At 43.5% G+C, this 22,896-nt stretch overlaps 1 protein-coding gene across 1 annotated transcript in view; it reads right to left on the bottom strand.

Annotated features, from left to right (window-relative positions):
* LOC124620158 (vesicular glutamate transporter 1) overlaps positions 1–22,896 on the bottom strand; it is a 210,413-nt gene that overhangs the window by 27,429 nt on the left and 160,088 nt on the right. Inside the window, exons 10-11 of the mRNA XM_047146828.1 lie at positions 19,271–19,398; positions 7,395–7,646 (exon numbers count right to left, since the gene is read on the bottom strand). Coding sequence (XP_047002784.1) covers positions 7,395–7,646; positions 19,271–19,398 — 380 coding nt within the window. The remainder of the gene's footprint in view (positions 1–7,394; positions 7,647–19,270; positions 19,399–22,896) is intronic.

The raw sequence follows: 22,896 nt of genomic DNA, 5'->3' as shown, positions 1-22,896 counted from the left end.
ATAAGTAATTTTTACCTACTTTGATTCCATAAGGAACTGTTGTGCACAGCGACTATAGACTACAAGAAAGGAGAGGCACACAACAATCAGTTCCAATTCCATTAGTTTTTTTACTCATGAATATCTAGATCTCGGCTATAAATAGCCATCTTCAGTGCATCTGGATTACACTTCAACATCCAGTACATGTCACCATACTATCTTACTGGTGTATAGGCAAAAGTAATCTGAGACAATGGAGGCAATCATGGTGCTCCATTATCACTCACCTACTCCTCCATCGCATCCACATCCCGAGAGTTTGCAATGAATGCCGATTAGAAGAGACTGCAAGTTTTGTGTGCTCTGCATTGCACTAAATTTCCAATGGAATTTTTTCTGAACTCCTCTGTTAATCCGCTAGAAACCAAATTGGAGTAACCTGCTGTTTTCCGGGTACCATGGATCTAACGTATTCAAGGACAAAAATCGACGACGCTTATTGATGGCCACTTTAGCTGCATCAGGAGTACGTCTTTGAGAAGTAAAAATCTGATTGTATTGAAAAGAAGTTATTTATTTGATTAAGTTGATTTTATTTAATACTCCACAGCACTTCAACAGTTCTGTCTGTGCTACATTCTTGTTGTTAATTGTAACTTGCTAAAAGTATATATATTGTTATAACAGATCAGAACTAAACCAAATAACTTTTTTTGTATTGTCACTTGAGTAGGTCCTCTTTTGCGTCGTGCTATGAACTTCCCGAGAAAAAAAAGTAGTTGCATGAAGTTATCGCATTTTTCAGTCTTTGGCAGCCATATCCCACTACAGAAAAAAATCTGAGAAAACTGAACCAAAAACGAATATTTTTATCTTTCGTTTCCATCTCAACAGAAGCAAAAAAGTAGTTGGAACGTTAGCAACAAATGAATGGAGTCTAAATCTTCGCAAGCTGCAGAAGTGTTAAAGTTTGGTTAAGCTCATTGTTGAATTTCCTCAGAGGGATAATACTGGAGGAAACAGCCGTCAGTGAAGAGGACATTGGCATAAGCATAAGCTCGAAAGGATGCGGACGGATCGTATTTTTTTGAACGGAAGACAGAAGCAATTTACTTCAAAAACGACTGCAACACTTCCTTTGCCACGTAATAACTTCTGTAAATGGTATTTGTGCTCACACAAAGATCAGCCGGAAGGTGAATTTTCCCAAAGGCAGCTAAAAAATTAAATGCAAGGCGACAATTTCTGAAAATATATTGGTAGAACATTAATTAACAGGGCTGTACAGATGGGTATGGAACATCCGTTGTCACAAATTATTGACAAATATGGAAATTATGAATATCTTCTTCTAGCTGTTGCTTGTAACTGAAAAACTGCGATGAACGGTAGCAATGATGGGGCGAGGTGATGTACACTGAATAATTATGCCTTGTTTGTTGAGGATCTCATTAAATATATGTTTTTGTAGACGGTGGTCTATTTCTGAGACGTATCTCAGTGGCGACCCTTGATATGAACCTAATGTGATGAAATTGCTTCTGAGTCGTTTCCCAAAGCAACTTATCTTCCCTCTCATAACCAAATTAAACCTCCTACTAGTTAAACTTCCTACTAATTTGCAAACTCAACAGAGACCCCATTCGATTCGAAACTAGAAGAAATGTTTTGTACAATATAGTTGGGCATCAGGTTCTGGTGCCATCTGAGCACGTGGGCTACGAACGATGGAGAGGGTTACTGACTATGACGATAATTCAATAGTACAACCATGAGATACATGTACTGTACGCAGTGTCGCAGCTGGGAGCACATGGTTTGTCATTTTTGAGTAAGGAGTCGCCGTTATGTTAGCCCGTACCTTACAATTGTAGCTACATCTTGGTCTGGTTGGTGAAAATATCAGTAAGTAAGCTTACAGCAGTCATTCACAGAATCAGTCTTCTTTGTCTCAGTCTAATTTGAATATGCAGTGTTGCTGCTGTATATAAGAGGGCAATGATTCACCTGCACTTCACTTGTGTAGGGGTTGTGAGACGAGTCATTTAGAAGCTATCGGCAAGCTCAGGCGAATGTCGATGTCGTTGATTGAAGTATGGAGCAGTGCATTAACACTTGCGAAGTGTAGTCAAGGATTTAGAATACTCACTTGCAGAGATCTGCAGATTATTATTGCCTAGTGAACAGACTGCCAGCTTACCTGCAGCATAAATAAATGTAATTAATGCGTGAAAGCAGACGATAAGATAGTCATTTTAGAATTGTAATTTGAACGATAATGGTTTTAATATAGCATAAATCGCGTGTCAAACGAGTTGCAGTAGAAATTCAAGAGGGCTGGTCTTGATGAAATAGCAATAAATAAATACAAATAAGTAAAGTCACTGAAAGTAGTTACAGCCGGGTGATGTTCAGGATTATCTTTCTGGTCGATTTAAGGGTGAACGACGCTAGTCTTGGGAAAAGAAGATGGTGGACTGTAATTTAATAGATGAATACTGATGAAGTGTAATTCACGCAAGAAAAGAGCTCACTTACAGAACTCTCGTTCCACCAATTCGAATTAATCGACGATCTACAACACTTACCAAACGGGGTTAATTGCAGAGAGAAAACAGACTGAAAGAAGAGTTGCACGCATCGTTAAAGAGTTCGATTAGTCACATTACGAGTGTTACAGAAATAACTCTCGAACTACAGTGGAAAAAAGCAGTGTTCATCGCGGGTGCCTTACTCACTGTTGTATGCCGTGGAGCACGGTCGCTCCACGCGAAACAGAAGTGTCATTTGGGTGGCCTGCACAGCGGGCGTTAAGGAGCGAGTGGTCCCGGGCTGCCTTACTTTGCATCACCTGTCACGTGGGCGGAGATAGAGCTCTGCTCGGTATCACACCGCCCGCTGGGTATTTATGTGGGCCCTACGGCCCGACAGGCGGGACCAATTCAGAAAACGACGCCCGGCTTTCTTCTTATGGATAGCACCTGTGGACGGCTGCCTCCTACCAGTCTTCAACGGCCGTCAGTTCAGCGCTTCTCGGTTGAGTAGAATTCTTGGAGGTGTCTGTTAACCATGTAAAGTGCCGTGCAAAGCCTATATGATCATAGAACAATTATAGGGACGAACCGATGGAGGATGGGGGGAGGGTTGGAGGGGGGGGGGTGGGAGCCTTTGGAGGTGAGTGAGTGGTGGATTTAGGGATCTAGCAGCCATGCTTCCTCGTCCTATCTTATACTTCACGGACACAAAAATTCATATTCCTAAGTTGATAAGAGACACACCCCAGAATTGAACCCAAAAGACGAACCTGGCGAAGGCAGAGTAAGTGGCGTTTCTGGTTCAATACGAAGCATTGCTGGTTGCAGTGGGTCAAATCTGATTACTGCTCACGCATCTCCTATTGAAAACGCAGGGAGAACTAGAAAGGATGGAACTGTGTCGGAGAGACATTTGGAGTAGAATTACACACTTTCTCTTTCACATTTGATCATAAAGTTGTCTGATTACAGCGGGAAGGACGGGGTACTTGTAATGTGGGCAGAAGAATCATCTTGTATTATAAAAGCTGTGTCGTAGATTGCATCATGTACCCATCGTCTCAGCAATGGGTGTTAATATTATTAGCCCTGTCTTAACCGACTACACTAGGTTATTTCCTCGTAACATTTCTGAAAATATCTGGGATCGCATTGTAACAGCGCTCTTATGTTCAGTGACAGCATTCACGTGATAGCCCTGACCTCTTGCAAGCTGCAGCTCTAAAAGACTGGATGTCGATGTTTCTCACACTGAGAACCTTATTCGGTCCAAGCCACGGAGCACTAGTGTATTGTAATGGTTGGTGGAGCTGTTACTCTGTGTTAAGATGTAGATGACTAATTTCTTCTCCAGTAAAATTGTGCATCATTGTAAGATACACGTTTCAGTTGTGAACAACAAATTGCTGCTAATACTGAATAGAGATTGATTAATACCTGGGGAAACTGGAATTGGTACCGTGGTTTGAATGATTAGTCAATATTTTGATTATAATCGTATCTACAGGTGACATTAGGGTGTACGGATACCACTATCGATATTTCTTGCAGCTGTCGTCCGTAGCCTCAACGCTAACCTAGTAAGAAGGTATTTTCAAAGTAAAATGTGTTACGTGTGTACTATATGACCAGAGGACCAGGAATTATATCCGACGCACGCATGTACAGGGTGGAGAAATACGAATTAATAAGAACAGAGCAGGTCGGCCGACGTCGAATAGATGAAAATTTTCTAATTAGCCAGTGGGCGGAAATGCAACGGGCATAAAAGGACAGCCAATCGGTGACAAGTGTAGTGAAGTCAACAGCCGTTAAGAGCAGCTCAGGGAAAATTTTATGGCCGCGACGATGAGGAATATTCGAGAAGGTACGACAACAATTTCATCGACGGTCCCAATGTTGTAGTGGTGTTGGAGTACGGAATTTTGAGTATTTTCTGCAAGAAAATATAATTTGACAAGAAAAGAGCGTAGGGAATTTAACTTCCGATTTCCGTTTCACCATTTTCTGATCTTCCGTATTTGTTAGAATAGAAGTTCATTCGCGGTTTCTGCACAGAAGTAAACATTAAAACATGCAACCTTTAGATTTGATTGTTAATAATATTACACTTTACTGTACAGCATATCGACGATCTTACTGCAGTGCCCTTTCTGCACTTAATGAATTTACATGAAATGAAATGAGCGTATGGCAATGAGGCCCCATTCCGGGGAAGTTCGGCCGCCGACTGCAAGTGTTATTTCAGTCGACACCATATTGGACGACTTTCGTGCCAGTGATGAGGATGAAATGATGATAAGGACAACACATCGCCCAGTCCCCGAGCGTAGAAAATCTTCAACCCGACCGGGAATCAAAACCCGGACCCGCTTGCATGGGAGGCGAGCACGTTACCGCCCAGCTAAGCAGACGGACAATGAATTAACAAATAAATGCCATTAATGGTAGTTGCTGTAATAGCTTTAGCCAGTAGACATTCGCTTTTAATGTAACCAGCCATGGAAAGTTTGCCGTGATTCAACTTTCCAACTTAACTATCATCTACAGCTTATTTTAGTTAGTAACTGTACTATTTAGTACAACAGGAATAACATTTCCATAATCGTTACTACAGGGTGAAAAGTATTTAAACCGACAAACTCTGGGAGGTTGTAGGGGACAGCAAAACAAATATTTCTCCCTAATGTCATTTTTTTCCTATGGGGATTATTTAAACCAGTGGAGGACGTATTACGCTCTTCAGTTGCAGGTAACTGCTGTCCACCAGTGTAGTAGTGCATTGTCTCTGTTTACTAATGGAGCGGTACACCTGGAGTGAGTTCACTGATGTGGTTGGTGAGTACTACGTAGCGCACCACAACGGACGAGCTGCACAGCGGGTTTATCGACAACAGTATGTTGATCGCCGTACCCCGCATCATAGGACCTTTGCTGCTGTGTACCAACGTCTGCGTGAGACCGAGTCATTTAGCAGATTACCTAGACAGGGATGCCGTCGCACTTTAAGAACGCTGCAATTTGAGGAAGCTGTCTTGCAGCATGTGGTGCGCGATTCTTCAATCAGCACTCGTGAAGGTGCACGTAACATGGGTACGAATCAGATGACTGTAAGAACAGTCCTTCTAGAGCAATTGTAACATCCATTTCACTTACAGCGTGTCTACAACCTGGAACCAGTGGATTATCCACCCAGAGCACAGTTTTCGCAGTGGTACCTGGAACAGTGTGAAATGCATCCTACAATTCCATCCCCTGTGTTGTTTACCGATGAATCAACATTCGGGCGTGATGGAGTCTTCAACATGCACAATTCGCATGTTTGGAGTGAGGATAACCCACATGCCACAGTTACTAGCGCTCATCAAGTGCGGTTCTTCGTTAATGTGTGGGTCGGTGTTGTTGGGGACTGTTTAATTGGGTCGTATCTGCTACCTAGGCCATTAAATGGTAGGCACTATTACAATTTTCTCTCCAGAGAATTGCCAGAATTGTTAGAAGACATCGCGCTCCCTATAAGACATACATGTGGTTCCAACATGAAGGGGTGCCGGCACATTTCAGTCGTCGTGTGCGTCTATTCCTGGACCTACGGTTCCCAGAAACGTGGATTGGCAGACGTGGTCCTATAGCATGGCCTGCTCGATCCCCAGATATGTCCCCTCTGGAGTTTTTTTGTGTGGGGAGAGATGCGCAACCTTGTTTACGCAACTCCTGTTGCATCAGAAGAGGATGTGGTTGCCCGGATAGTAGCAGCAGCAGGAACAATTCAGGATACTCCTGGGGTTTTTGCCCGTGTCAGACAGAACGTCATCCGACGGTGTAACCTTTGTTTACGTGTCAATGGAGGCATTTTTGAAAATCTGCTGTAATTGAAATTGGGTTGTGTTAATGTGTTGTCTCTTGGTCATACAAAAATGGAAAAGTATTTGTTGGTTTAATTAATTTTCCGCTAGAGAAATCTTTCTCTACCGGTTTAAATACTCCTCATAGGAAAAAATAACATTAGGGAAAAATATTTGTTTTGATGTCCTCTACAACCTCCCAGGGTTTGTCGGTTTAAATGTTTTTCACTCTGTGTAAATGACGTTAGTGCAGAAGGTGTACGTTATGATACTAGATGTGCAAATATATGACTGATGTGATTAATTCAACCGAGTAATAGAAATTTTATTTATATTATCAAAGCAGTTGCCAATGTTGGTGCTTTGGTTTCTATAATTCGATCTCATGCTAATGGTTTGTTTAATTCTTTTAACTTAGCTTTATGTTAAAGTATTTAGTTACAATCATTTATACAGTAAAGTCAGTCAAAAGATAACATATTTCAATTTGTTTTCTTTTAAAATATTATCGTTCGTTATATTTCAAGATTCTGTATGTTTATACCTTTCTTTCAACAACGTTTGTTAGATATTAACCTTTAAAAGTGGGGTATTATTCATCAAAGCCTTCGATTAAGGGACAAATTTATTCGAAAGCACCCACTTCCGTGCATTCGTCGCTGATTGGCTGCCATTATATAGCTACTGCTCGACAGTGGAACATTTCTAATCGATGGTTATATCGAAAATTTTCATCGATTCGACACTCCCTTACTACTCTCACTTTATTATTCAGTTGTTCTTCCTCCAACCAGCATACTATCCGTTACTTCAGCTACCTGTGTGAGTCCACTGCTCTATCGACAAACTGGTTAAGGTAGCTGAACCGAGCCGCGGGCTGAGTTGACTTTTGTTATTGTCGCTATTCTGTGCCGACCAGGCATTTCTTGTGTAGCTACTGACGGTACTGAGGGATAACAGAGCTCCGCGATCGAGTGCAGGGCGCAGAGGCACGACAGGACGGCTAGACGGCTACCGGCTGGTTGGCACGCACTTTGGGTGGAACGCCCGGGGCGGGAGGTGGGGGCGGAGAGGTCGGCTGGTCGCCGGCGGGCGGCAGCTGCCGGCCGGGGTCCAGCTGGTAGGCCTCGTCCAGGGGGTTCCACTTCTTGTCTGCGGCGGGCGACGCGGCCGCCGGCTCCGCCCACGGCTGCAGCTCTCCGGAGGCGAACAGCGCGTAGAACGTCACGCCGAATAGGTGCACCATCGCCGCCATGATGAACACAGTCTTCCAGCTGTCTCGCGTCTGCAAAAGAGAGTATGAACATGGAGCGGTTGGCACGTCGCATCGTGTTGTGTATCAGTGTGACCCAAACTTTCATATTATGTGCAACAGCGCTGTAGACGTTGAAGATCGAATGCACTAAGTGTCCCTGGATTACGAGGCGTGTTTTTCAAGTAAGTACCTTTTTGAAATTAAAAAAGACGTGTTAAGATACATCAATAACTTTATTTTACATGAAAGCCTGTATCTTAATCTACCCACTGACGCCATTACTGTTTGATATAGTCTGTCTGTAAACTCAAGAGCGAGCAGCGCTTTTGGTGGGGGAAGTGGCCTTTCCCGGAAGAACGCTGCCACCGGCCTACAGGGGCATCCAAAATCAGTTGTCCATTATCGGTCTAGCGGTGTAGATCGGCGTGCAGTGATATACGTCGTTTCTGTTCGTGAGATCTTAGTTGCCAGTGTCAGTGAGTTAACGTTGTATACCTACTGATGTACTCCGATATCCGGAAGTCATGGATAATCGTCTAGCATTACAAGAAAATGTGTAAAATACGAAGAAGTGAAAGTATTTGCGGAGTAACAAGCGTTCGATCGTCTCTAATGTAATTACAGCGTGTATTAAAGAGGCGGCCCAAAAAGACCTATTGGCTAATATTACCAGTCCCAATTAAAGGGCTGCAATCTATGCAAACATCAGCCTCACGCAATAGGACACATAAGTAAGGAACGGAAAAAAAGACGCATGGTTTACTGGAATGGCCGCGAAGTAAAACTAATAGTTTTGGGAGGAAACCCATCGGTATAGACCCCTTTGATGCTTATGGAACACTAAATCTGTACCTCGATCACTATTCACCTGATTCTAAGACATATGGTTTAAAACATGTGTGCAATAGCTATTCGAAACACTGCTGAAATTTCCTTCGAAACATGTACACCGATTCTAGACTTCCAAGCAAAAAGATTGACATTCGAGATGCGTTCACATATTCATTTTTATGTTTTGGTAAGAACTTTATTTGTTAATCTAAAGCAATGTTATCCTCTTCAAAATATTCCCAAATATATACTATATACTTATACCAGTACTTTTTCCAGTTCCCGAAACACTTTAGGAGCTGTTTCTTCGGGATAGTTAATAGGTCTCTTAACTGTGCATTTTTAATCTCATCCATGCTTGTAAAATCGCTGTCCTTTAAGGCCCGCTTTGAAATGTTTATACCACTTGTCTGCCCTTGGTTTACTCATAACAGGCTCACCAAAAGCAATATTTACCATTTCTAAAAATTTCATACACTTTATTCTATTCTTATAACAACTTTAATACAGATTCTCTAATTTATTTTTATACAAAACAAATAATCGTTGATACTACCAAAATACATGTAACCTTTCTGACAGCTGACAACAGAGTAAATACCCAATATGAATAACATTGTACACATACTTTTGAGGCATGTTTACAAAGGCAGTGACAAAAAAGTGGTGCAAATCGGACTAATACAACACACAAAATTATAAATTTCTGCTTAATTTTTAAACACTCTTCGTGTTGCAAGAATTGTTAAGTTTCAATGGAGTCCTTCAAAGAAAACCTCTACCTTTTAGTAGAAAGACAAAATGAGAACAAGCCTTAAATTCTACAGACTGATTGTATTATATGGGGGTTCGTTTTACGAATGGCAATAGAGGAACATACATTCACATGAACAGGCATTTGATTCTATGTTTTAGTAGAATCCTGACTTCCGTTCTTATGTTAATAATATTTACTCTATAATGTTGTGTTTCGGAAGAAGCTATCGTTTTTTGTGTTTCTTATGCTCTTAATGAATTTGTCTAGAAATAAACGCATACGAGACGTATCTGTACACGGCGTCGCCACAGATTTAAAGCGCGCGCCGCGGCAGGGCCGGTTCTACGTTGTGAAACAGCCTGTAGAAGCGCCTTGTGACGTAGCTGGGTTGGCAGAGTGGGGATTCGTTCGCTCGCTCTTCAGTTTACCGACAGACTATACTTCCTTGTTTACGTTTTGTACTGAGTGTTTAAGATGCCTCCTATAATCGTGAGTCCCGCCGACTGTGAAGTACGGGCTGTTATAAGATTTCTTAGTGCTAAAGGCCTAAAAGCGATCGATATTCATCGTGAGATCTGTGCAGTTCACGGGGAAAAAAATGGCTCTGAGCACTATGGGACTCAACTGCTGTGGTCATTAGTCCCCTAGAACTTAGAACTAGTTAAACCTAACTAACCTAAGGACATCACAAACATCCATGCCCGAGGCAGGATTCGAATCTGCGACCGTAGCGGTCTTGCGGTTCCAGACTGCAGCGCCTTTAACCGCACGGCCACTTCGGCCGGCTTACGGAGAAAACATTATGAGTGATGGAATGGTAATAAAGTGGGTGAGATCATTTAAAGATGGCCGCAGAAATGTGCATGATGAACAACGGAGTGGGCGTCCTTTGGTGGTTAATGAAAGTTTGGTGCAGGAAGTGGACAATAAGGTGAGAGAAAACAGACGCTTTACGATTTCCTCCTTGCGGGATGACTTTCCTAATGTTTCTCGTAGTGTTTTGTATGGCACTGTGACCGAGCACTTGAATTACCGAAAATTGTGCGCACGCTGGGTACCGAAAATGTTGACAGATGTGCACAAAACCAAACGTTTAGACAGTGCTTTGACTTTCCTTGAGCGGTATCACAACGACGGTGATTATTTCTTAAGGCAAATTGTTACGGGCGATAAAACATGGGTGGCCTACGTCACACCAGAATCAAAGCAACAGTCCATTGAAGTTGAGCAAGGGCATCGTTTGCTGCAAGACAATGCCCGTCCGCATGTGGCGAATCAGACCAAAGATCTCATGACATCTTTTCGATGGGAAAGTCTAGATCATCCTCCGTACAGCCCCGATCTTGCACCCAGTGACTATCATCTTTTTTTAATTTCAAAAAGGTACTTACTTAAAAAACACACCTCGTACGTTAGCCTGAACACTACTGACAAAACTGAAGATGACGTTCAGAAAATTTTATTAGTATTTTGGTATAAGTGGCTCGCTACAGAGTAATGAAGCAATTTTCATTTTCTGGAGTTTATTATCCAGTTACCTTTGTATCTGTGAAAAAAAGCTCAACAGATAAAATCTACATCTACGTGATTGCTATTTTATCGTGATGATCATTTCTCTCTATGTATGTGGGTGCCAACAGAATGTTTTCGCAATCGAAGGAGGAAACTGGTGATTGAAATTTCATGAAAAGATCCCGTCGCAACGAAAAACGGCTCTGTTTTAATGATTACCACTCCAGTTCACGTATCATGTCTGTGAGACTATATCCCCTGTTTCGCGTTAATACAAAACGAGTTGCCCTTCTCCGAACTTCTGCGATGTCATCCGTCAGTCCCACCTTATGCGGATTCCACACCGCACAGCAGTACTCCAGAGTAGGGAGGACAATCGTGGTGTAAGTAGTCTCTTTAGTAGACCTGTTGAACTTTGAAATAGTTCTGCCAGTGAATGGCAGTCTTTGGTACGCTCTACCCACAACATTATCTAGGTGATTATTACAATTTAGGTTATTGGTAATTGTAATCCATAAGTATTTAGTTGAATTTGCAGCCTTCAGAATTATATGACTTACCACGTAACCGAAATTTAGCAGATTTCTTTTAGTGCTCATGTGAATAACTTCACACTTTTCTTTATTCACGGTCAATTGTCATTTTGGCACCATACCGATATCTTATCTAAATCATTTTGCAATTCGTTTTGGTCGTCTGATGACTTTACAAGACAGTAAATGACAGCATCATCTGCAAACAATCTAAAGCGCTACTCAGATTGTCTCCTGTGTCGTTAATGTAGATCAGGAACAATAGATGGCCTATAACACTTCCTTAGGGAACGCCGGATATTACTTCTTTTTTACTCGATGACTTTCCGTATATTACTACGAACTGTGGCCTTTCTGAAGGGAAATTACGAATCCAATCGCACAACTGAGGCGGTATTCCATAGGCATGCAGTTTGGTTACACGACGCTTGTGAGGAACGGTGTCGAAAGCCTTCTGGAAATCTAAAAATATGGAATCAATTTGACATCCCCTGCCCATAGGACTGATTACTTTATGCGTATAAAGAGCTAGTTGTGTTTCACAAGAACGATGTTTTCTGAATCGGTGCTATGTGTCAATGAATCGTTTTCTTCGAGGTATTTCATAACGTTCGAACACAGTATATGTTCCAAAACCCTACTGCAAATCGACGTTAGTGATCTGGGCCAGTAATTCAGTTGATTATTCCTACGTCTCTTTTTGGGTATTGGTGTGACTTGAGCAATTTTCCAGTATTTAGGAACCTTTCTTAAAAGGAAAGTCTGATAGCTTCTGGGCTCTGTAGAGGATGTAGAACTAGTAGTAGATGATCTGTGATCCACCACGTCTGACGTAAGTACTGGCAGGGAATTAACGTGTCTGTCTGTGTATGTGTGTGTGTGCTTGTTAGTTGTGTGGAATCGGTGCCGTAAGAGGAGTTGGAATCGTTAAAGAATAGCAGAAAGGAGATATTTTGTTTGAACGTTTCCATGTCTACACCACGATGGAAAGTTTCCCGATTTGTTGATGTATCAGTGCAGTCTAAAGAGTATACAAGGAATGGCATACCACATGCCACTCGCATCCTTCTTTTAATCCGTAAGAACAGCGACTGCAAGGAAAACATCCCAACGCTCAGGGACAAATGTCACTCCTTGTCAGTTCAAAATGGTTCAAATGGCTCTGAGTACTACGGGACTTAACTACTGTGGTCATCAGTCCCCTAGAACTTAGAACCACTTAAACCTAACTAACCTAAGGACATCACACACATCCATGCCCGAGGCAGGATTCGAACCTGCGACCGTAGCAGTCGCGCGGTTCCGGACTGCGCGCCTAGAACCGCTAGACCACCGCGGCCGGCCCTTGTCAGTGACAAGCAGTTTCAAGCCCAAGAACAATTGCTGCAACCAATGAATGCAAATCCTTCTCAGTTAGTTTTCGAGACAACATTGTGAAGGGAACTGCATTAAACGGGCCTTTTGAGTCGGGTACCTCGCGAAAGGACCTGAACACAGTGGCATCTGACGTTAAACGTCTTCAGCGGACAAGAAACATAGATACTGTGTGGTATCTTATTTCAGAAGTGTACAATGGTCCGACGAGTCGCCATTTTCCCTCTTTTCAAATGATGCCAGTCATCGAATGGAGTGACGACGCAATGAGACCTTTAACCCACAGTGCCTGTAGGTTTTTGGTCACTCTGGATGTTGTTCTGTGATGTTTATCGTACGATGACTCGGGCTCATTAATTGTGGCTACCGTGAACATGAATCATGATGTTTATTTCAACATTCTTTGGGACCATATTGCGTTTTCTCTTCGTTGATCCATTATGGACCATGGGACAACGGCTGGCATGTATTTCTTGATGCAATAATTTACCAACAGCAGTATATATCGCAGAAATTTATTTTATGAACTTCTTATGTGCTACCAGTTTCGGTATTACACTGATGCTATCTTCAGGCCCCAGACGTGATAGTCGTAAAAACGCCATACACGGAATTAGCCATATAACTGGATCCGTGAATCAAATCGTTATGCGGCCAGGCCCAATGTTGAAAATTGGGTGGACTGACAAGGTAAGCAATGAGGAGGTTCTGCGCAGAATCGGAGAGGAAAGGAATATGTGGAAAGCACTGACAAGGAGAAGGAACAGGATGACAGGACATCTGTTAAGACGTAAGGTAATGACTTCCATGGTATTAGAAGGAGCTGTAGAGGGGAAAACTGTAAAGTGAGCCGGATACTGGAATACATACAGCAAATAATTGAGGACATAGATTGCCAGTGCTACTAGGAGATGAAGAGGTTGGTACAGGAGACATATTCGTGGTGGGCCGCTTCAATCCAGTAAAAAGACAGACGACAAAAGAAAAACAAGATCACAGAACGGTGATGAATAAAGCTGTACACGTCTCCCTCCTCATAGACGTTGCTATATACAGCACTCATAATTTGCAATGTGGAGACGACCAGATAAATTAAGAACACAGAAGATGAGTTTAATGTCATGTGGAGGAATAACTTTGTACATATTGCTCCTGTGGTATTATCAGACACCGGAATTACAAAATGGACTGTGAAGATCCTACATGACCTAAAATTCCATTCTTTGTTCTGCTGCCAACTGCAGCACGCAGCTGCGCTTACTTCCTCCAAGTCGGCTTCCCGGAGAACATACACTCCTGGAAATGGAAAAAAGAACACATTGACACCGGTGTGTCAGACCCACCATACTTGCTCCGGACACTGCGAGAGGGCTGTACAAGCAATGATCACACGCACGGCACAGCGGACACACCAGGAACCGCGGTGTTGGCCGTCGAATGGCGCTAGCTGCGCAGCATTTGTGCACCGCCGCCGTCAGTGTCAGCCAGTTTGCCGTGGCATACGGAGCTCCATCGCACTCTTTAACACTGGTAGCATGCCGCGACAGCGTGGACGTGAACCGTATGTGGAGTTGACGGACTTTGAGCGAGGGCGTATAGTGGGCATGCGGGAGGCCGGGTGGACGTACCGCCGAATTGCTCAACACGTGGGGCGTGAGGTCTCCACAGTACATCGATGTTGTCGCCAGTGGTCGGCGGAAGGGGCACGTGCCCGTCGACCTGGGACCGGACCGAAGCGACGCACGGATGCACGCCAAGACCGTAGGATCCTACGCAGTGCCGTAGGGGACCGCACCGCCACTTCCCAGCAAATTAGGGACACTGTTGCTCCTGGGGTATCGGCGAGGACCATTCGCAACCGTCTCCATGAAGCTGGGCTACGGTCCCGCACACCGTTAGGCCGTCTTCCGCTCACGCCCCAACATCGTGCAGCCCGCCTCCAGTGGTGTCGCGACAGGCGTGAATGGAGGGACGAATGGAGACGTGTCGTCTTCAGCGATGAGAGTCGCTTCTGCCTTGGTGCCAATGATGGTCGTATGCGTGTTTGGCGCCGTGCAGGTGAGCGCCACAATCAGGACTGCATACGACCGAGGCACACAGGGCCAACACCCGGCATCATGGTGTGGGGAGCGATCTCCTACACTAGCCGTACACCACTGGTGATCGTCGAGGGGACACTGAATAGTGCACGGTACATCCAAACCGTCATTGAACCCATCGTTCTACCATTCCTAGACCGGCTAGGGAACTTGCTGTTCCAACAGGACAATGCACGTCCGCATGTATCCCGTGCCACCCAACGTGCTCTAGAAGGTGTAAGTCAACTACCCTGGCCAGCAAGATCTCCGGATCTGTCCCCCATTGAGCATGTTTGGGACTGGATGAAGCGTCGTCTCACGCGGTCTGCACGTCCAGCACGAACGCTGGACCAACTGAGGCGCCAGGTGGAAATGGCATGGCAAGCCGTTCCACAGGACTACATCCAGCATCTCTACGATCGTCTCCATGGGAGAATAGCAGCCTGCATTGCTCCGAAAGGTGGATATACACTGTACTAGTGCCGACATTGTGCATGCTCTGTTGCCTGTGTCTATGTGCCTGTGGTTCTGTCAGTGTGATCATGTGATGTATCTGACCCCAGGAATGTGTCGATAAAGTTTCCCCTTCCTGGGACAATGAATTCACGGTGTTCTTATTTCAATTTCCAGGAGTGTAGTTTGCTTACTGATAACTCGTTATTTAATCTGTGACCACTACATCAACACTACTTAAATATCACTCACTAGACAGGCAGACTCTCGTTGACACATTGGAATGATACGGAATAGACAGAAAAACAAGAGTATTCTTACAACAGATACCACAGACGCATTACCTAAAACAAAATTTATGGGAGAAATCTCAGAACCGTTTGAGATAACGACAGGGGTCAGGCAAGGAGATGCTCTCTCATAGCTTTTATTCAACATGGTCTTGGACAGAATTGTCAAAGAATGAGAAAAAAGTAAAAGTGCTCCGTCAGGAAGAACACGTGCAAAGAAGATTGGCATAAAATGCCTGGCATTTGCAGATGACCTAGCAATACTCAGCATCAATAGAAAATAAGCACAAAAAGCACTTGAACACTTGAATACGAGTACATATAAAGTCGTCTGCCAAAACATGACTACAGATATCATATGAGAAAAAAGCAGTTCATGGAAAGTCAGCAACACCCAAGCCATGAACACAAAATATGGAAACGTTAACAGAGTGAAAAAATTGAAGTATTTATGAGAGTATTTAGAAACAGAACATCAAACAAGTTATCCAACAGAACAACTTCTGAAAGCGTACGAACTTACAATAAAAGGAACAATTCAGGACACGCCATACGCTAGCATTGAAATACAGCTGTACTACCAGATGCACTCTAGCATCATAGATGACCACAATCGAAGAATCAGGAAGAGTACAGACAGAAAAATGACGACATAAAGTCCTCCGAAAAGGTTTCGAGCAGTTCACACAAATTGTATCTGGCTGAAGAGACTAACCAAAGAATTACACGAGCACATGTAGAGTCACAGACATGAGTAGAAAATGACGGCTAACATTCTATGGAGACATTCATTGCGTGAACAACAACAGACTCACAAAGAACAAGACTCAATAAAAAATAAAGAATAAAAACAATATCTAGAATAAGCAAGAATCAGTAGATAAATGATATACGAAAGAGAGAGATTCAGAAGGAAAATCATGAATAAGATTTTTGAAGTAAAAGAAATGAGGAAACCAGGGAAAACATGGAAATAGCAGAGAAAATAGCACACGGTAGAAGTACGAAGGAATATTCCCAGCAGCAAAGGAAGAAAGAAGAAAAGTAGATCAATCTGGTAACACTTAATTTAAATAATGACCAAGGACAAAAATGTGTAATAATAGCATCTAAGATTAAACCATATCTGGTTTGCTCCGATCTCAAGGAATTTGCTTGGACCACATTTTATTTGTTCTGCAGATCTATTACTTCCTTTTCTTGGCTTATTCTTCTACAGTATCTATGGTTTATTACATTCTTGTTACATGTTCACTCCTTTAATTCCTCTACTTTGCTGTTTCTTGATAGGGATTAAATGTGTTTAATTCTTTCTTGGTAACTTCATTTCTCTCTTTATCAAAGTATATACAATAGTATGTATTAGAAGTAACAGAAAGGAGGACAGCGAGACATTTAACATCATAACTGAGAATCTCGTAGTGCATGAAGTTAAGGAATACTGCTGCTGTGGCAGCAAAATAACCGTGACGAACGGGGCAAGGGGGACATAAAAAAATTAGACTAGCACTGGCAAAATGGGTATTCCTGACCGAGATAAGTCAACTAGTATCAAACATAGCTCTTGATTTGAGGAAGGAAATTCTGAGGCTGTACTTTTGGAGCACGGTAGTGAATCATGGACTGTGGGAAAACAGAAACAGAAGAGAATAGAAGTATTTTAGATTTGGTTCTATAGAAGAAAGCTGAAATTAAGTGGACTGATAAGGTAAAAATGAATAGGTTCCCCGAAAAATCGGGGAGGAAATGAAAACGAAAGAAGACGAAGTAAATGTTCCTGAATTTCAAACCAGAACAGCTCTTAGCATGAGTGACATAAAAGTAGATATCTTAGGTGTTGCGAAACAACTCAAATCACTTAAGAAAGGCTAGTCTTCCGGTCCAGATGGTATACCAATCAGGTTCTTTTCAGAGTATGCAGACACAATAGCGCCTTTCTTAGCAATCATATACAACCGCTCACTTGACGAAAGGTCTGTTCCTGAAGAATGGAAAGTAGCACAGGTCACACCAATATTCAAGAAAGTAAATAAGAGTAACCCATTGAAGTGCGGACCCATATCATTGACCTCAATTTGCAGTAGGATTTTGGAGCATGTACTCTACCCGAGCATTATGAATCACCTTGAAGAAAATGACTTATTGGTACATACTCAACACGGATTCAGAAAATATCGTTCTTGTGCAACACAGCTAGCTCTTTATTCCCATGAAGTAACGAGTGCTGTCGACAAGGGATGTCAGATCGATTCCGTATTCCTTGATTTCCAGAAGGCTTTTGATACCGTTCCTCACAAGCGACTATTAATGAAATTGCGTGCATATGGAGCATCATCTCAGTTGTGTGACTGGATCCGTGATTTCCTCTCAGAGACGTCACAGTTCGTAGTGACAGACGGTAAATCATCGAGTAGAACGGAAGTGATATCTGGTGTTCTGCAAGGTAGTGTCATAGGCGCTCTGCTGTTCCTGATTTACATAAATGATCCAGGTGATAGTCTGAGCAGCCCCCTTTGATTACTTACAGATGACGCTGTAATTTAACGTCTAGTAAAATCATCAGACGACCAATTACAGTTACAAAATGATCTAGAGAGAATATCGATATGGTGCGAAAAGTGGTAATTGGCACTAAACAAAGAAAAGTGCGAGGTGATCCACATGGGTATTAAATGAAATCCGATGAATTAGATTTAAAACAGCCGACCCGGGTCGGCTGTTTTAAATCTAATTACGTGGAGCCGTTGCTGTTACGCAGCTATGTTTAAAATAATGAAATCCGATGAATTTTGGGTATACGATGAAACGCAAAAATCTAAGGGCTGTCATTTCGACTAAATACCTAGGAATTAAAGACTGCGCTATTTTGGCAGAACACTTAGAAGATGCGACAAACCCACTGAGACACACTACATTACACTTGTCCGTCCTCTGCGGGAATATTGCTGCACGGTATGGGATCCTTACGAGGTAGGATGGACGGAGGACATCGAAAAAGTGTAAAGAAGTGCAACTCGTATCGCGTTATCGCGCAATAGGTGTGAGAGTGTCACTGATATGATACACGAGTTGAGGTGGCAGTCACTGAAACAAAGGCGGTTTTCTTTGCGGCGAGATCTATTTACGAAATTTCGATCACCAACTTTCTCTTCCGAATACGAAAATATTTTGTTGACACCCACCTACGTAGGGAGAAATGATCATCATAATAAAGTAAGGGAAGTCAGATCTCGAACGGAAAGATTAAGGTGTTTCTTTTTCGCACGCGCTATTCGAGAGTGTAAAGGTAGAGAAGTAGTATGAACATGGTTCGATTGAACGTTGGCAAGAAGGGACAAGATGATAGGACATCTGTTAAGGTAGCAAGAAATAACTTCCAAGGTACTATACGGAACTGTAGACGGGGAGAAACTGTAGAGGAAGACGGAGATTGGAATATATACCACAAATAATTGAGGACGAAGGTTGTAAGTGCTACTCTGAGATAAAGGGTTGGCACGGAAGAAGAATTCGTGGCGGGCCGTATCAAACTGGTTAGAAGACTGATGACTCAAAAGAACGAAAAGGAACCACTAACTGTTGTCAGAGATATCGTCCTTGCAGTAAAGTCGAGTATCATATGGAAGTTCCCTTTCTTCAAGACGTTGCCATGACATAATTCGGTCAATTACATGCGAAAGTACCACACACCCTAAAAGAACAGCTGTTAACTCTCGTCAGTGATGACAGAGGAAGTCGTTGGCGCCTTGAGCTTACAAACAAATCTGGCGCGGACAGAAATCCGAGTAACATTTATCCGAATGCTAGTGGCTGAACGGCGCATTACGTGGTCTTTGGTGATGTTATCGATGGCGATGGGGCAGATGAGGCCGGCGATGGTGCCAATACCGTTGGACATGCCCATCAGGATACTGGCGTAGCGTGGCGCGATGTCCAGGTGGTTCACGTTGAACCCTGCAACAAGAGGCGAACACACCGTTTGGTGAGTCAGCAGTTAACTACGATTAAATCTGCGTGGGAGTTAGAATATCACTTATACACATATAAACAAAGCTATACATTACCACTCAAACCGAGGTTCTAAGGCACTCTGTTCAATGGCGAAAGGTAATTGATAAGTAATGGATCTTCTAATTTATTGACAACCAAATCCACATAAATCATTTCTACTATAATCTAAAACAAACAAAAAAACTCTTTTATTGAAATAACCTTGTTTTATAGCATAAACCGTCCGTCCCGATTACAGCCGGCACGGTAGCTCAGCGTGTTTGGTTAGAGGGTTAGTAGCCCTCTGTAATAAAAAAACTGAGCTAATCGACCAACAACGAACTTAAACGGATGTCTTACGGCGTCCGCCCCGAGCAGATGCAACGAACAAAAGCGAACAAATATGAGATTAAAAAAAAAAAAAATAGCTGAATGGTCAGCGTGACGGACTGCCGTCCTAAGGGCCCGGTTTCAATTTCCGGCTGGGTCGAGGATTTTTTCTGCTCAGGGACTGAGTGTTGTGTTGTCTTCATCATCATCATTTCATCCCCATTCGGCGCGCAGGTCGCCCTATGTGTCGTCGAATGTAATCAGACCTGCACCAAGGCGGCTGGACCTGCCCCGTAAGGGGCCTCCCGGCCAATGACGAAAACGCTCATTTCCATAGCATACAGCGAGATGACAAAAGTCTTGGGAAACGTCCTAATATCATGTCGGACCACCTTTTGCCCGGCTTAGTGCAGCACCTCGACGCGGCATGGACTCCAAATGTGTCGTTGGAAGTCCCCAGCACAAATATTGAGTCATGTTGCCCCTATAGCTATTCGTAATTGCAAAAGTGTTGCCGGTGCAGGATTTTCTGCATGAATTGACCTCTCAGTTATGACCCTTAAATGTTCGATCGGTAGCCAAGTCGTTCGCTCGAATAATCCAGAATGTTCTTCAAACCATTCGTGAACAATTGTGGCCCAGTGACATGGCGTGTTCTCACACATAAAAATTCTGTCGTTGTTCGGGAACATGAAGTCCTTGAATGGCTGCAAATCCAAGTAGTGATTTCCTGTCAATGATCGGTTCAACTGAACCGGAGGACCCAGTCCATACCACGTGAACACAGCCTACACCATTGCTGAGTCACTACCAGCTTGCACAGTGCCTTGTTCACAAGTCGGGTCCATACCTCCGTGGTGTTTGGGCTAGACTCGAACCCCACCAACAACTCTGACCAACAGAAATTTGACACAGCTGACCACACCACGGTGTTCCAGTCGTCTAGTTTTCAACCGATATGATCACGAAGCCAGGAGAGGCGCTGCTGGTGATGTCGTGCAAAGGCATTCACGTGTGTCTTCTGCTGCTTTGGCTCGTTAATGCATAATTTCGCCGCTCTGTCCTAACGGACACTTGCATCGTACGTCCCACATTGATTTCTGCGGTTATTTCATGCAATGTTGCTTGTCTGTTGGCACTGATAACTCTAAGCAACCGGAGCTGCTCTCGGTCGTTAAGTGAGGGCATCGGCCATTCCATTGTCTGAGGTGAGAGGTGCTATCGGGAATTTGGTATGTTCGGCACACTCTTGACACTGTAAATCTCGGAGTAGTGAATTCCCTAACGATTTCCGAAATATAATGTCCCATGAGACTAACTGCAACTACTATTTCTGTTTCAGATTTGTTAAATACTATAGTGCGGCAGTAATCAGGTATGAAGCTCCTCACATGAATCGCCTGAGTACAAATGACAGCTCCGCCAATGCACTGCGCGTTTACAACTTGTGTACACGATACTAGCGCCATCTGTTTGTGTACTTATCGCCATCCTATGACTTTTGTCACCTCGGTGTCACCAGCCGGCGTGGCCGAGCGGTTCTAGGCGCTGCAGTCTGGAACCACGAGACCACTACGGTCGCAGGCTCGAATCCTGCCTCGGACATGGATGTGTGTGATGTCCTTAGGTTAGTTAGGTTTAAGTAGTTCTAAGTTCTAGGGCACTGATGACCTCAGAAGTTAAGTCCCATAATGCTCAGAGCCATTTGAACCAAAGAAGAGCCATCCGACCAAATGACTTCCTTCAATTGCTCCATCCATAGTCCAGGTTTTACGAGCTGGGCTACACGTCTTTTTGTTACGAGCATTTTCATCACTTATGAGTGGTTTTGGAATTCCAGCTCTCCCTCAAATTCGCTGTTTATGGAGCTCCATTCGTGTTGTTTGGGCGCTGAATGAGTTAGCTAGTACGACATTCAGTTCGGTAGTGATTTATACAGCTGTCGATCTCTTATTTTTCCTCAATACCCTCTTCACGGTCAATCAACATAGACTTCCGTTCCCGTTACTGTTTAGCGGATGATGTTTTCCCGGTTTCCCTGCGTGCAGTATAAAACTACCATACAGTTCCTCTTGATTCGTCAAGCACGTCTGCTCCCTTGGTTACGGAAGCGTCCACGTTCGAATTCACTTAGTTTCTACAATATACATTCACAACCACACAGGACACTTGCAACGCATTGAGGTCATTGCACGGTTGGAGTTCGTGGTCAAGAACAACAGTGCCACCTGCAGGTTAGGCTAGCTCCTATGTTCAAGAATTCATTTATTGCGGTGTGTTCTTAATTTTGTGCAATCCCTGTGCATCACAAGACTGTTCCACGGGATTCATTTCGGGGAACAGGTTGGCCAATCCAGTTTGTGAATACCAGCACGACAGACGCGATAGCTGATGATGGCTGCACGATGGACTCGAGAGTTCGCAGCCATAAACTTGAATTCATTCTCGAAATACTGATGGAATAATTCAGTGATGGGTTGGAGGATGTTTTTCTTGTACTAAGGAGCGTTGAGTTTGACCTATATTGACGGCCGCACGTAATGCCACCCCAGAACATCACTGATACGTCACCTTGCTGTAGTCAATTAACGCGATATCTCTGGCATGCAGGACTACCAGGTTTCCTCCGAACGATAGTGATACAGTGTCCGATATATGTGGCATCGGTGAGGAGAATTTTGTGGTAAGATTAGTGAGTTTGTACCATTCAGCATGGTGTCTCGCTTTAAGGGCTGGTCTGCTCTATGGCCGTCTTGGTTAAAGATAGGTGTTGCTGAGTCTATTTCGTATGGTTTGGTTGGGCACGTGCCTCCCAGTCGCCCTCACAAATCTATTGTCATTTCAGCGGAGTCGGTTCGGAGATCCTGCGGCTTAGAAATCACATGCACCGCTCATCTGCCTCAGTTTTTGACGTAGGGTAACCAAGAGGGGACACGTCATGACAGCTACCTGCATTCTCAGAACGATTTCAGGTCCGTACCACATAGCCCTGACACGTGCCGTTCGCCTCGCATCTACTGTTGTTTTCGTTGACCAAGCAACAATCCTTGTACCATGAAGCGTTGATATCCGCGTTCTTCGCACGCAGAGCGCCCATAAAGTTTCTGCAAAACACCTACATCGTTTTCTGAA

This window comes from Schistocerca americana, chromosome 6, assembly GCF_021461395.2.
Source record: "Schistocerca americana isolate TAMUIC-IGC-003095 chromosome 6, iqSchAmer2.1, whole genome shotgun sequence".
Lineage (NCBI taxonomy): Eukaryota > Metazoa > Arthropoda > Insecta > Orthoptera > Acrididae > Schistocerca > Schistocerca americana.
This window is presented reverse-complemented; position numbering and strand designations above follow the sequence as displayed.